The sequence below is a fragment of the Triturus cristatus genome, chromosome 12 (genome assembly GCF_964204655.1).
Source record: "Triturus cristatus chromosome 12, aTriCri1.1, whole genome shotgun sequence".
NCBI lineage: Eukaryota > Metazoa > Chordata > Amphibia > Caudata > Salamandridae > Triturus > Triturus cristatus.
In genome coordinates this window covers 859,062,651-859,078,724 of record NC_140595.1, presented here as the reverse complement: position 1 = coordinate 859,078,724, position 16,074 = coordinate 859,062,651, and the positions used below count along the sequence as shown (strand labels likewise).

Below are 16,074 nucleotides of genomic sequence, written 5' to 3'. Positions count from 1 at the left end.
TCTGGCTGCAGTGACACTGGCAGGATTGAAGAGCTGAGTGTGATGTGTTCTGGCTGCAGTGACACTGGAGGGATTGAAGAGCTGAGTGTGATGTGTTCTGGATGCAGTGACACTGGCGGGATTGAAGAGCTGAGTGTGATGGGTTCTGGCTGCAGTGACACTGGCGGGATTGAAGAGCTGAGTGTGATGTGTTCTGGCTGCAGTGACACTGGTGGGATTGAAGAGCTGAGTGTGATGTGCTCTGGCTGCAGCGACACTGGTGGGATTGAAGAGCTGAGTGTGGTGTGCTGTGGCTGCAGTGACACTGGTGGGATTGAAGAGCTGAGTGTGATGTGTTCTGGCTGCACTGACACTGGTGGGATTGAAGAGCTGAGTGTGATGTTTTCTGGCTGCAGTGACATTGGCGGGATTGAAGAGCTGAGTGTGATGTGTTCTGGCTACATTGACACTGGTGGGAATAAAGAGCTGAGTGTGATGTGTTCTGACTGCAGTGACACTTGTGGGAATAAAGAGCTGAGTGTGATGGGTTCTGGCTGCAGTGACACTGGTGGGATTGAAGAACGGAGTGTGATGTGTCTGGCTGCAGTGACACTGGTGGGAAAAAAGAGTTGAGTGTGATGTGTTCTGGCTGCAGTGACACTTGGCGGGATTGAAGATCTGAGTGTGATGTGTTCTGGCTGCAGTGACACTGGAGGGATTGAAGAGCTGAGTGTGATGTGTTCTGGCTGCAGTGACACTTGGCAGGATTGAAGATCTGAGTGTGATGTGTTCTGGCTGCAGTGACACTGGTGGGAATAAAGTGCTGAGAGTGATGTGTTCTGGCTGCAGTGACACTTGGCGGGATTAAAGATCTGAGTGTGAGTGGTCTGGCTGCAGTGACACTGGAGGGATTGAAGAACTGAGTGTGATGTGTTCTGGCTGCAGTGACACTTGGCGGGATTGAAGAGCTGAGTATGATGTGTTCTGTCTGCAGTGACACTGGCGGGATTGAAGAGCGGAGTGTGATGTGTTCTGGCTGCAGTGACACTGGCGGGAATAAAGAGCTGAGTGTGATGGGTTCTGACTGCAGTGACACTGGTGGGATTGAAGAGCGGAGTGTGATGTGTCTGGCTGCAGTGACACTGGCGGGAATAAAGAGCTGAGTGTGATGGGTTCTGACTGCAGTGACACTGGTGGGATTGAAGAGCGGAGTGTGATGTGTCTGGCTGCAGTGACACTGGTGGGAAAAAAGAGTTGAGTGTGATGTGTTCTGGGTGCAGTGACACTTGGCGGGATTGAAGATCTGAGTGTGATGGGTTCTGGCTGCAGTGACACTGGTCGGAATAAAGTGCTGAGAGTGATGTGTTCTGGCTGCAGTGACACTTGGCGGGATTAAAGATCTGAGTGTGAGTGGTCTGGCTGCAGTGACACTGGAGGGATTGAAGAACTGAGTGTGATGTGTTCTGGCTGCAGTGGCACTTGGCGGGTTTGAAGAGCTGAGTGTGATGTGTTCTGGCTGCAGTGACACCGGCGGGATTAAAGAGCTGAGTGTGATGTGTTCTGGCTGCAGTGACACTGGAGGGATTGAAGAGCTGAGTGTGATGTGTTCTGGCTGCAGTGACACTTGGCGGGATTGAAGATCTGAGTGTGATGTGTTCTGGCTGCAGTGACACTGGTGGGAATAAAGTGCTGAGTGTGATGTGTTCTGGCTGCAGTGACACTTGGCGGGATTGAAGATCTGAGTGATGTGGTCTGGCTGCAGTGACACTGGAGGGATTAAAGAGCTGAGTGTGATGTGTTCTGGCTGCAGTGACACTGGCGGGATTGAAGAGCTGAGTGTGATGTGTTCTGGTTGCAGTGACACTGGCAGGATTGAAGAGCTGATTGTGATGTGTTCTGGCTGCAGTGACACTGGCGGGATTGAAGAGCTGAGTGTGATGTGTTCTGGCTGCAGTGACACTGGCGGGATTGAAGAACTGAGTGTGATGTGCTGCGGCTGCAGTGACACTGGCGGGATTGAAGAGCTGAGTGTTATGTGTTCTGGCTGCAGTGATACTGGTGGGAATAAAGAGCTGAGTGTGATGTGTTCTGGCTGCAGTGACACTGGCGGGATTGAAGACCTGAGTGTGATGTGTTCTGGCTGCATTGACACTGGTGGGATTGACGAGCTGAGTGTGATGTGCTGTGGCTGCAGTGACACTGGCAGGATTGAAGAGCTGAGTGTGATGTGTTCTGGCTGCAGTGACACCGGCGGGATTGAAGAGCTGAGTGTGATGTGTTCTGGCTGCAGTGACACTGGTGGGATTGAAGAGCTGACTGATGTGCTGTGGCTGCAATGACACTGGTGGGATTGAAGTTCTGAGTGTGATGTGCTCTGGCTGCATTGACACTGGTGGGACTGAAGAGCTGAGTGTGATGTGCTCTGGCTGCAGTGACCCTGGAGGGATTGAAGAGCTGAATTTGATGTGCTCTGGCTGCAGTGACACTGGTGGGATTGAAGAGCTGAGTGTGATGTGTTCTGGCTGCAGTGACACTGGTGGGATTGAGGAGCTGTGTGTGATGTGCTCTGGCTGCAGAGACACTGGTGGGATTAAAGAGCTGAGTGTGATGTATTCTGGCTGCAGTGACACTGGTGGGATTGAAGAGCTGAATGTGGTGTTTCTGGCTGCAGTGACACTGGTGGGGATTGAAGAGCGAAGTGTGATGTGTTCTAGCTGCAGTGACACTGGTGGGATTGAAAAGCTGAGTGTGATGTGCTCTGGCTGCAGTGACACTGGCGGGAATAAAGAGCCGAGTGTGATGTGTTCTGGCTGCAGTGACACTGGTGCGATTAAAGAGTTGAGTGCGATGTGCTGTGGCTGCAGTGACACTGGCAGGATTGAAGAGCTGAGTGTGATGTGTTCTGGCTGCAGTGACACTGGCGGGATTGAAGAGCTGAGTGTGATGTGTTCTGGCTGCAGTGACACTGGCGGGATTGAAGAGCTGAGTGTGATGTGTTCTGGCTGCAGTGACACTGGCGGGAATAAAGAGCCGAGTGTGATGTGTTCTGGCTGTAGTGACACTGGTGGGATTAAAGAGTTGAGTGCGATGTGCTGTGGCTGCAGTGACACTGGCAGGATTGAAGAGCTGAGTGTGATTTGCTCTGGCTACAGTGACACTGGTGGGATTGAAGAGCTGAGTGTGATATGCTCTGGCTGCAGTGAAACTGGCGGGATTGAAGAGCTGAGTGTGATGTGTTCTGGCTGCATTGACACTGGTGGGAATAAAGAGCTGAGTGTGATGTGTTCTGGTTGCATTGACAGTGGTGGGAATAAAGAGCTGAGTGTGATGTGTTCTGGCTACAGTGGCGGGATTGAAGAGCTGAGTGTGATGTGTTCTGGCTGCAGTGACACTGGTGGGATTGAAGAGCTGAGTGTGATGTTTTCTGGCTGCAGTGACATTGGCGGGATTGAAGAGCTGAGTGTGATGTGTTCTGGCTACATTGACACTGGTGGGAATAAAGAGCTGATTGTGATGTGTTCTGGCTGCAGTGACACTGGTGGGAATAAAGAGCTGAGTGTGATGTGTTCTGACTGCAGTGACACTGGCGGGATTGAAGAGCTGAGTGTGATGTGTTCTGGCTACATTGACACTTGTGGGAATAAAGAGCTGATTGTGATGTGTTCTGGCTGCAGTGACACTGGTGGGAATAAAGAGCTGAGTGTGATGTGTTCTGACTGCAGTGACACTTGTGGGAATAAAGAGCTGAATGTGATGTGTTCTGGCTGCAGTGACACTGGTGGGAATAAAGAGCTGAGTGTGATGTGTTCTGGCTGCAGTGACACTTGTGGGAATATAGAGCTGAATGTGATGTGTTCTGACTGCAGTGACACTGGTGGGAATAAGGAGCTGAGTGTGATGTGTTCTGGCTGCAGTGACACTGGTGGGATTGAAAAGCTGAGTGTGATGGGTTTTGGCTGAATGACACTGGTGGGATTGAAGAGCTGAATGTGATGTGCTGTGGCTGCAGTGACACTGGCAGGATTGAAGAGCTGAGTGTGATGTGTTCTGGCTGCAGTGACACTGGTGGGATTGAAGAGCTGAGTGTGATGGGTTCTGGCTGCAGTGACACTGGCGGGATTGAAGAGCTGAGTGTGATGGGTTCTTGCTGCAGTGACACTGGTGGGATTGAAGAGCTGAGTGTGATGTGCTCTGGCTGCAGTGACACTGGTGGGATTGAAGAGCTGAGTGTGGTGTGCTGTGGCTGCAGTGACACTGGTGGGATTGAAGAGCTGAGTGTGATGTGTTCTGGCTGCAGTGACACTGGCGGGATTGAAGAGCTGAGTGTGATGTGTTCTGGCTGCAGTGACACTGGTGGGATTGAAGAGCTGAGTGTGATGTGTTCTGGCTGCAGTGACACTGGCGGGAATAAAGAGCCGAGTGTGATGTGTTCTGGCTGTAGTGACACTGGTGGGATTAAAGAGTTGAGTGCGATGTGCTGTGGCTGCAGTGACACTGGCAGGATTGAAGAGCTGAGTGTGATTTGCTCTGGCTACAGTGACACTGGTGGGATTGAAGAGCTGAGTGTGATATGCTCTGGCTGCAGTGAAACTGGCGGGATTGAAGAGCTGAGTGTGATGTGTTCTGGTTGCATTGACAGTGGTGGGAATAAAGAGCTGAGTGTGATGTGTTCTGGCTACAGTGGCGGGATTGAAGAGCTGAGTGTGATGTGTTCTGGCTGCAGTGACACTGGTGGGATTGAAGAGCTGAGTGTGATGTTTTCTGGCTGCAGTGACATTGGCGGGATTGAAGAGCTGAGTGTGATGTGTTCTGGCTACATTGACACTGGTGGGAATAAAGAGCTGATTGTGATGTGTTCTGGCTGCAGTGACACTGGTGGGAATAAAGAGCTGAGTGTGATGTGTTTTGACTGCAGTGACACTTGTGGGAATAAAGAGCTGAATGTGATGTGTTCTGGCTGCAGTGACACTGGTGGGAATAAAGAGCTGAGTGTGATGTGTTCTGACTGCAGTGACACTTGTGGGAATAAAGAGCTGAATGTGATGTGTTTTGACTGCAGTGACACTGGTGGGAATAAGGAGCTGAGTGTGATGTGTTCTGGCTGCAGTGACACTGGTGGGATTGAAAAGCTGAGTGTGATGGGTTTTGGCTGAATGACACTGGTGGGATTGAAGAGCTGAATGTGATGTGCTGTGGCTGCAGTGACACTGGCAGGATTGAAGAGCTGAGTGATGTGTTGTGGCTGCAGTGACACTGGCGGGATTGAAGAGCTGAGTGTGATGGGTTCTGGCTGCAGTGACACTGGCAGGATTGAAGAGCTGAGTGTGATGTGTTCTGGCTGCAGTGACACTGGAGGGATTGAAGAGCTGAGTGTGATGTGTTCTGGCTGCAGTGACACTGGCGGGATTGAAGAGCTGAGTGTGATGGGTTCTGGCTGCAGTGACACTGGCGGGATTGAAGAGCTGAGTGTGATGTGTTCTGGCTGCAGTGACACTGGTGGGATTGAAGAGCTGAGTGTGATGTGCTCTGGCTGCAGCGACACTGGTGGGATTGAAGAGCTGAGTGTGGTGTGCTGTGGCTGCAGTGACACTGGTGGGATTGAAGAGCTGAGTGTGATGGGTTCTGGCTGCGTTGACACTGGCGGGATTGAAGAGCTGAGTGTGATGTGTTCTGGCTGCAGTGACACTGGCGGGATTGAAGAGCTGGGTGTGATGTGCTCTGGCTGCAGTGACACTGGTGGGATTGAAGAGCTGAGTGTGATATGGTCTGGCTGCAGTGACCCTGGTGGGATTAAAGAGCTGAGTGTGATGTGTTCTGTGTGCAGTGACACTGGAGGGATTGAAGATCTGAGTGTGATGTGTTCTAGCTGCAGTGACACTGGTTGGATTGAAGAGCTGAGTGTAATCTTTCGTCTGGCTGCAGTGACAATGGTGGGATCGAAGAGCTCAGTGTGTGCTCTGGCTGCAGTGACACTGGTGGGATTGAAGAGCGAAGTGTGATGTGTTCTGGCTGCAGTGACACTGGTTGGATTGAAGACCTGAGTGTGATGTGTTCTGGCTGCAGTGACACTGGTGGGATTGAGGAGCTGAGTGTAGGCGAGTAGGATCTGCTTCACATGGGTACCCCCACTTTTTGCTGGTGTTTCACTGTATTTCGACCTCAGTCTGGCTGTGGCCCTGCTAATCAGGACCACAGCCTAGCTGCTTCCTCTCTAAAATGTTTTCCATGTACACTAGGTACATATCTAATTTGATTCTGGAGTGCCTTACAAGCCCCTAGTATATGGTATACTATGTACCTAGGGCATAGGTACCTCAGAGGCCTACCAGGGTCTGCAGCATATATTATGCCCCCCCGGGAAGCACTCCAAAATGACACCACAGGTCTGCTACTGCAGCCTGGGTAAGGGTGTGCTTGCACCCCTTACTGTGGTATAGGCTACCTATATCACTACCCTATACAGACACATATAAACCTATAAGCCACTCCGCCACTCCTATGGCAGGCCTTGACAATCCTGAAGGCAGACTGCTTGGTTTTATGTGAGAGGGCGCCCAAGCATGAGCTGAGCCTCTCTGCAGCTTTTGGAAATAATTCTTTATGACTGTTCTGTGATACAGCCATACCATATACTCTTAAGTGCATTATAACCTCGCGGTAAATGATAACTTTGGGATGGCTGCATCAAAACATGTCGTGTTTGGTGTCAAACGCTTTGGAACACTATCCCCCCCCCTCCCCCGCCAGTTCTGGCGGCGGGGGTAGCATTCCACCCTTCTGTAGGGAGAGACATGTTCACACTGGCTAAACCCATTAGGACTTTCCTGAGCCCTGGCATCACAAAATGGATGCCTCTGCGACAGACATGGGTCTGGCCTCCTGCTGCTGTCCTAAACTCCGGCAGGGAAGGCCTGGACAATAGGTTTCCTGTCGAGGGGCGGTGTAACCACCAACCCAGACAGGCTGATGTGTATTGGGGCTGGGCGGGAGCACTCTCTGGTGCTTTGAAGTCCTGCACTGGGGGCACACTTGGTGTCCCTGTACATACTCCAGTTCAAACCGGTTGCAGGGGCTACCTGCCCCTGCTCTGTCGCGAAACTGGACAAAGGAAATGGGTGTAACCACCCATCTTTCCTGGCCCACCCATAGGTGGGGCCTTAGAGTTAGTCTATCCCCTAAACTCACTATAAGTATAGGAATCCAGTCCCTAGGGATTTAGATTACCTGGACGAAACTCTGCAACGTACATCCTGGACCTTCGACGTTCTATCCTGACTAGAAGACTGAAGAGATCTCCCTTGGGGTCAAGGAGTGACTCCCCTGCTTGGCAGGCACCAAAGAAGCAACTGACCGGTCTGCCATTCTGAAGCTCCCGCCGGACGCCGAAGTCTCTGCATCCCCAGAGGTGGATTTCCAGCCTTCCCCGTGGCTTCCCTGAGTCCACAGCAAAGCTGAGGCCTGTGGCTATCGTGGGTGATGTGGAACCGTGACTCCTGGACACCGTGAACTTTTGCAGCAACACCATCTTCCTGGTCCTCCTCGAAGTTGTGCTTTGGGCTCCCAGTAGCCCCAGCCTTGAGCACCTCGTGCACCGAAGATTGTTGGCCTCCACTCCACGAGTGACCCGTGGGCCAGCTTCAAGTGCGACCGCTCGAGGCTCCTTTGTGATCACTAGCCCGTTGGCTAGCAGGTCCCCACAAAGGCGACTCCTTTTCTGATTGGACTTACCTGTTTGCTCCAGACGTACCCTCACTTACCCTCACTGGTTGAGTCCCTCAGACCTTGCTGGTCTGCACCGCAGTCCTTTCTCTGAATTCCAGTGACTTGCCGTTTCCAAGGCTTGTTGAGTCCATTCTGGTCGCCGACACCGCAGCACTCGACAGACTTCGTGGGATAGGTCGAATCCGCCTCGTGGAATTCGTCGACGCCTCCTGGACCTCGTGGCTGAAGAGTCAAGACACCTATCCACTCACCTGAAGCACCCGACATCTGTGGGCATTTGTCCATCCTGCCCTAGGTCACTGGCAAGTGACCCAGACTCTGTCCCCTCTGCTTTCAGGTTCCTTACATCACAGATCCAGGCTTGGATCTCTCCGGACACTTCTCCTCTTCACGGCAACAGCAGTTCCTTGCAGGCTTCCATTGAAATAGACGACGCAACCCGACACCAAAAGACACCTATGCACCCGGCTTCCCTGGGTAAGGTAACGCGAGTACTCCGGTGCTCTCGTGGGTGCTAGCCCTAGAACCTCTTAAGTCCAAAAGGGTTTGGTCCTGACTCGATTAGAAGTGTCCCTAATCTTCAAAATTCCAACCGCGACATTGCCCATAGAAGATAATAGGAGCCCGCGGTTGTGTTTACACACAGCATACAGTCCCTGTGGGTCCCCTGTGTCACTACCTTGGGTGGTTCCTTGGGGTCCCAGCGATTCTAGAGGCAGTAGGCCTAGTGCCTATTCCAGTTGTGGTTCTTATACCACTTTTTTGGTATATGGTTTGGTACACCCCTAGGGCCCAACGTGTATTTGTGCTTTTACTGATGCTTGCTTACTTGTAAACTAAGCACATCGAAGTCCAGTCTCATAAAGAGACTAGAGTGGTGTGTTTTATCTTAGAAACATATATTTTGAATATATACCTGGTGTTCTTGTCTTTTCATTTGACCATTCAAGAGATTATAGACTGGTAAAACAAGCTGCTTTACATTCCTTCAAGACTTAGCCTGAAGGCTGCTCTCCATAGCTACCACTAGTATAGCTTTCAATAAAGGTTGTCTTTAACCTATCACCATAATGGTTTGGACTGATACAAGGTGCCCACTAGAACTAGTGGACAGCCTATATCAGGCCACCTTCTCACACTGAGTGTGATGTGCTCTGGCTGCAGTGACTCTGGTGGGATTGAAGAGCTGAATTTGATGTGCTCTGGCTGCAGTGACACTGGTGGGATTGAAGAGCTGAGTGTGATATGTTCTGGCTGCAGTGACAGTGATGAGACTGAAGACCTGATTTTGACGTGTTCTGGCTGCAGTGACACTGGTGGGATTGAAGAGCGGAGTGTGATGTGTTCTGGCTGCAGTGACACTGGCGGGATTGAAGAGCGGAGTGTGATGTGTTCTGGCTGCAGTGACACTGGCAGGATTGAAGAACTGAGTGTGATGTGTTCTGGCTGCAGTGACACTGGTGGGATTGAAGATCTGAGTGTGATGTGTTCTGGCTGCCGTGACACTGGAGGGATTGAAGATCTGAGTGTAATCTTTCTTATTCTAGCTGCAGTGACACTGGTGGAATTGAAGAGCTGAGTTTGATGGGTTCTGACTGCAGTGACACTGGTGGGATTGAAGAACTGAGTGTGTGCTCTGGCTGCAGTGACACTGGTGGGATTGAAGAGCGGAGTGTGATGTGTTCTGGCTGCAGTGACACTGGTGGGATTAAAGAGTTGAGTGTGTGCTCTGGCAGCAGTGACACTGGAGTGATTGAAGATCTGAGTATGTTGTGTTCTGGCTGCAGTGACTGGTGGGAATAAAGAGCTGAGTGTGATGTGTTCTGGCTGCAGTGACACTGGTGGGAATAAAGAGCTGAGTATGATGTGTTCTGGCTGCAGTGACACTTCTGGGATTGAAGAGCTGAGTGTGATGTGTTCTGGCTGCAGTGACACTGGTGGGATTAAAGAGTTGGGTGCGATTTGCTGTGGTTGCAGTGACACTGGCAGGATTGAAAGAGCTGAGTGTGATGTGCTCTGGCTGCAGTGACAGTGGTGGGATTGAAGAGCTGAGTGGGATGTGCTCTGGCTGCAGTGACAGTGGTGGGATTGAAGAGCTGAGTGTGATGTGTTCTGGCTGCAATGACACTGGTGGGATTGAAGAGCTGAGTGTGATGTGTTCTGGCTGCAGTGACACTAGTGGGATTGAAGAGCTGAGTGTGATGTGTTCTGGCTGCAGTGACACTGGTGGGATTGAAGAGCGGAGTGTTATGTGTTCTGGCTGCAGTGACACTGGAGGGATTGAAGAGTTGAGTGTGTGCTCTGGCTGCAGTGACACTGGTGGCATTGAAGAGTTGAGTGTGTGCTCTGGCTGCAGTGACACTGGTGGCATTGAAGAGTTGAGTGTGATGTGTTCTGGCTGCAGTGACACTGGAGGGATTGAAGACCTGAGTGTGATGTGTTCTGGCTGCAGTGACACTGGAGTGATTGAAGGTCTGAGTATGTTGTGTTCTGACTGCAGTGACTCTGGTGGGAATAAAGAGCTGAGTGTGATGTGTTCTGACAGCAGTGACACCGGTGGGAATAAAGAGCTGAGTATGATGTGTTCTGGCTACAGTGACACTTCCAGGATTGAAGAGCTGAGTGTGATGTGTTCTGGCTGCAGTGACACTGGTGGCATTGAAGAGCTGAGTGTGATGTGTTCTGGCTGCAGTGACACTGGTGGGATTGAAGAGCTGAGTGTGATGTGTTCTGGCTGCAATGACACTGGTGGGATTGAAGAGCTGAGTGTGATGTGTTCTGGCTGCAGTGACACTGGTGGGATTGAAGAGCTGAGTGTGATGTGTTCTGGCTGCAGTGACACTGGTGGGATTGAAGAGCTGAGTGTGATGTGTTCTGGCTGCACTGACACTGGTGGGATTGAAGAGCGGAGTGTGATGTGTTCTGGCTGCAGTTACACTGGTGGGAATAAAGAGCTGAGTGTGATGTGTTGTACCTGCAGTGACACTGGTGGGGATAAAGAGCCGAGTGTGATGTGTTCTGGCTGCAATGACACTGGTGGGATTGAAGAGCTGAGTGTGATGTGTTCTGGCTGCAGTGACACTGGTGGGATTGAAGAGCTGAGTGTGATGTGTTCTGGCTGCAATGACACTGGTGGGAATTAAGAGCTTAGTGTGATGTGTTCTGGCTGCAATGACACTGGTGGGAATAAAGAGCTGAGTGTGATGTGTTCTGGCTGCAATGACACTGGTGGAATTTAAGAGCTGAGTGTGATGTGCTCTGGCTGCATTGACACTTGGGATAGAATAGCTGAGTGTGGTGTGCTGTGGCTGCAGTGACACTGGCAGGATTGAAGAGCTTAGTGTGATGTGTTCTGGCTGCAGTGACACTGGCGGGATTGAAGGGCTGAGTGTGATGTGTTCTGGCTGCAGCGACACTGGTGGGATTGAGGAGCTGAGTGTGATGTGTTCTGGCTGCAGTGACACTGGTGGGATTGAAGAGTTGAGTGTGTGCTATGGCTGCAGTGACACTTTGGCATTGAAGAGCTGAGTGTGATGTGTTCTGGCTGCAGTGACACTGGAGGGATTGAAGACCTGAGTGTGATGTGTTCTGGCTGCAGTGACACTGGAGTGATTGAAGATCTGAGTATGTTGTGTTCTGGCTGCAGTGACTCTGGTGGGAATAAAGAGCTGAGTGTGATATGTTCTGGCTGCAGTGACACTGGTGGGAATAAAGAGCTGAGTATGATGTGTTCTGGCTACAGTGACACTTCCGGGATTGAAGAGCTGAGTGTGATGTGTTCTGGCTGCAGTGACACTGGAGGGATTGAAGATCTGAGTGTGGTGTGTTCTGGCTGCAGTGACACTGGAGTGATTGAAGATCTGAGTATGTTGTGTTCTGGCTGCAGTTACACTGGTGGGAATAAAGAGCTGAGTGTGATGTGTTGTACCTGCAGTGACACTGGTGGGAATAAAGAGCCGAGTGGGATGTGTTCTGGCTGCCGTGGCACTTGAGGGATTGAAGATCTGAGTGTGATGTGTTCTGGCTGCAGTGACACTGGTTGGATTGAAGAACTGAGTGTAATCTTTCTTATTCTGGCTGCAGTGACACTGGTGGGATTGAAGAGCTGAGTTTGATGGGTTCTGACTGCAGTGACACTGGTGGGATCAAAGAACTGAGTGTGTGCTCTGGCTGCAGTGACACTGGTGGGATTAAAGAGCGGAGTGTGATGTGTTCTGGCTGCAGTGACACTGGTGGGATTGAAGAGCGGAGTGTGATGTGTTCTGGCTGCAGTGACACTGGTAGGATTAAAGACCTGAGTGTGATGTGTTCTGGCTGCAGTGACGGTAAACACCCAAAATATCGATTCTAAAATATCTACTGCCCAGAATATCGAAGTTAAAATATAGAGTGGACAGAATATCGACTCTACAAAATATAGATAGGTCAGAATATCGAAATTGGGGTACAAAATATCGATTACCAAAATATAGACCTTAAAAATATAGATTACCAAAATATAGACCTTAAAAATATCGAATACCATAATATCGAATTTTAAAATATAGATTACCATAATATCGGATTTCTTTTTGTGTTATGTATGGTGGTATATGTGTTAAAATGATGTATTATTGTTGTAATGTATGTTTAATTTATTTAAACAAATGAATGTTATGTAATTTAATTATTGCGTCATTTAATTCCGTAGCGGGTTGTGGGTTTATAGGGGAATAGGGTGGGAAGTGATTTAATTATGGTTAATTAAATGTTAATTATATTTATATGTTTTGATAATTAATTATTTAATAATTAATTATTAATTGGTAATTTATTTTTATTAATTGGTAATTAATTTATAGTAATTGATTAATTGATAATTATGTTAATTGTATTTGTTATTAATAGGAGCGGGTTGTGGGTTTGTAGGGGAATTGGGTGGGAAGTAAATTAATTGTAATAAAGTAAATAATAAATTTTTTATTTATGTGTATTGATAATTGATTAATTTGTAATTGGTAATTAATTATTATTAGTTGGTATGAAATTTTTATCAATTGATAATTAATATTTTTAAATGGTAATTAATTGTTATGAATTGGTAATTATTTTTAATTTTCTTTTTATCAGTATTGATAATTAATGTCATTTTATATTTAATTTAAATCATTACTTTCCCTACTTTTGCACTCTCTGGAGTGGGAATAGTAATTTTTACCTCTACGCTATCCAACGCTTTCCCTACTGTTGCACCGTTTGGAGTTGGAATAGTAATTTTTACCCCTACGCTATCCAACGTTTTCCCTACTGTTGCACTCACTGGAGTGGGAATAGTAATTTTTACCTCTACGCTATCCAACGCTTTCCCTACTGTTGCACTCTCTGGAGTGGGAATAGTAATTTTTACCCCTACGCTATCCAACGTTTTCCCTACTGTTGCACTCACTGGAGTGGGAATAGTAATTTTTACCCCTACGCTATCCAACGCTTTCCCTACTGTTGCCCTCTCTGGAGTGGGAATAGTAATTTTTGCCCCTACGCTATCCAACGTTTTCCCTACTGTTGCACTCACTGGAATGGGAATAGTAATTTTTACCCCTACGCTATCCAACTCTTTCCCTACTGTTGCACTCTCTGGAGTGGGAATAGTAATTTTTACCCCTACGCTATCCAACGTTTTCCCTACTGTTGCACTCACTGGAGTGGGAATAGTAATTTTTACCTCTACGCTATCCAACGCTTTCCCTACTGTTGCACTCTCTGGAGTGGGAATAGTAATTTTTACCCCTACGCTATCCAACGTTTTCCCTACTGGTGCACTCACTGGAGTGGGAATAGTAATTTTTACCCCTACGCTATCCAACGCTTTCCCTACTGTTGCACTCACTGGAGTGGGAATAGTAATTTTTACGCTCTCAGTATCCAACAAAATCTCGACTTTTTTTAAATTACTTATATTATGTTTACATTTTAAGCTATTTCATATTATATTATATATGTTTTATTTAATTGATTTTAATATTTAATTAATTTTATATTATTTTTAATACATTAAAAAAATTCGATATTTTGGCCAACTATATTTTGACAGTCTATATTTTGGAATCGATATTTTAGTACTTACCTGTTTGTAGATAGGGAGTCGATATTCTGTCCCTCGATATTATAGTGTCGATTTTTTGTATAGTCTATATTTTGTCCATCGATATTTAGTCACTGAACCGCAGTGACAGTGGTAGCATTAAATACCTGTGTGTGATGTGTTCTGGCTGCAGTGACACTGGTGGGATTGAAGAGTTGAGTGTGTGCTCTGGCTGCAGTGACACTGGTGGGATGGAAGAGCGGAGTGTGATATGTTCTGGCTGCAGTGACACTGGTGGGATTGAAGAGCTGAGTATGATGTGTTCTGGCTGCAGTGACACTGGTGGGATTGAAGAGTTGAGTGTGTGCTCTGGCTGCAGTGACACTGGTGGGATTGAAGAGCGGAGTGTGATGTGTTCTGGCTGCAGTGACACTGGTGGGATTGAAGAGCGGAGTGTGATGTGTTCTGGCTGCAGTGACACTGGTAGGATTAAAGACCTGAGTGTGATGTGTTCTGGCTGCAGTGACACTGGTGGGATTGAAGAGCGGAGTGTGATGTGTTCTGGCTGCAGTGACACTGGTAGGATTAAAGACCTGAGTGTGATGTGTTCTGGCTGCAGTGACAGTGGTAGCATTAAAGACCTGTGTGTGATGTGTTCTGGCTGCAGTGACACTGGTGGGATGAAGAGTTGAGTGTGTGCTCTGGCTGCGGTGACACTGGTGGGATTGAAGAGCGGAGTGTGATATGTTCTGGCTGCAGTGACACTGGTGGGATTGAAGAGCTGAGTATGATGTGTTCTGTCTGCAGTGACACTGGTGGGATTGAAGAGTTGAGTGTGTGCTCTGGCTGCAGTGACACTGGTGGGATTGAAGAGCGGAGTGTGATATGTTCTGTCTGCAGTGACACTGGTGGGATTGAAGAGCTGAGTATGATGTGTTCTGGCTGCAGTGACACTGGTGGGATTGAAGAGTTGAGTGTGTGCTCTGGCTGCAGTGACACTGGTGGGATTGAAGAGCGGAGTGTGATGTGTTCTGGCTGCAGTGACACTGGTAGGATTAAAGACCTGAGTGTGATGTGTTCTGGCTGCAGTGACACTGGTGGGATTGAAGAGCGGAGTGTGATGTGTTCTGGCTGCAGTGACACTGGTAGGATTAAAGACCTGAGTGTGATGTGTTCTGGCTGCAGTGACAGTGGTAGCATTAAAGACCTGTGTGTGATGTGTTCTGGTTGCAGTGACACTGGTGGGCTTGTAGAGCTGAGTGTGATGTGCTCTGGCTGCAGTGACACTGGTGGGATTGAAGAGCTGAGTATGATGTGTTCTGGCTGCAGTGACACTGGTGGGATTAAAGAGCTGAGTGTGATGTGCTCTGGCTGCAGTGACACTGGTGGGCTTGTAGAGCTGAGTGTGATGTGCTCTGGCTGCAGTGACACTGGTGGGCTTGTAGAGCTGAGTGTGATGTGCTCTGGCTGCAGTGACACTGGTGGGATTGAAAAGCTGAGTTTAATCTTTTCTGGCTGCAGTGACATGAATGGAGTTGTGAAGGGGTTGTTTTTGATGTGCTCTGTATCAGGCAACTGTCAGGCCTGATGTGCATAAAGGGGAGGTGCTGACACTGCAGACTCCTAATATTCTGAATGTGCTCTATATCTTTTCAGACACAGTTGGCAGTGAACAGGAAATGGCAGAGGACAAACAGCAGAACTCCTGCACCCAAGAAGGGGGGTGTGAATTGTCGGTCTCCTCAGGTAACAGTTGTCTCCTTTTTAAAATGAGATTATTAAGGTTTTTAGCTTTATTTTGTGCTTGCATTGTATTAGTGAATTTCATTTTGAGAGGAGTATGTTACTGAGAAGGGATTTCCTGCAGAACATAAGCTATCTGGGAGTTCTGCAGTCATCGTGCCCCCTACCCCCCCCTCTACGGCTCGAGCTCCCCAGGGGTGCTCCTTAATGCCAGATAGTAATTTAGATTGAGAGGGGATTCTATGAAAAGATTCTTAATAACCGGTTGGATCACCCTGCGCTCATAGGAGTCAGCTAAAGTCTTTAGAGAGAAGAGACGGGGAGAGTCGCAGACGTGCCAAGTATAAGGTTTATAATGTATGAAAGGTAGAGACAGATGGGTGCTAACTATCACTGAAGGGTTCTGTCGGGTCAGAACAATCCACAGAGATGAGGTGGAAGTTATAGCCTGGCGAGTTCAAGGGGGTCCTGAGCAGGACAGAAGGTGCCCCCCGGGGGTCCAGGACACTTTGCTTAGCAGGACTTCTCCCGGGCACATAATTCTTTACAGGGAAGGAATGTAAAATCCA

At 48.6% G+C, this 16,074-nt stretch overlaps 1 protein-coding gene across 1 annotated transcript in view; it reads left to right on the top strand.

Moving 5' to 3' along the window:
- The window catches only part of LOC146783116 (uncharacterized), an 82,583-nt gene that overhangs the window by 60,248 nt on the left and 6,261 nt on the right, over window positions 1–16,074 (top strand). Inside the window, exon 2 of the mRNA XM_085637720.1 lies at window positions 15,419–15,508. Within this exon, the coding sequence (XP_085493846.1) occupies window positions 15,442–15,508 (67 nt within the window). The 5' untranslated portion in view covers window positions 15,419–15,441. The remainder of the gene's footprint in view (window positions 1–15,418; window positions 15,509–16,074) is intronic.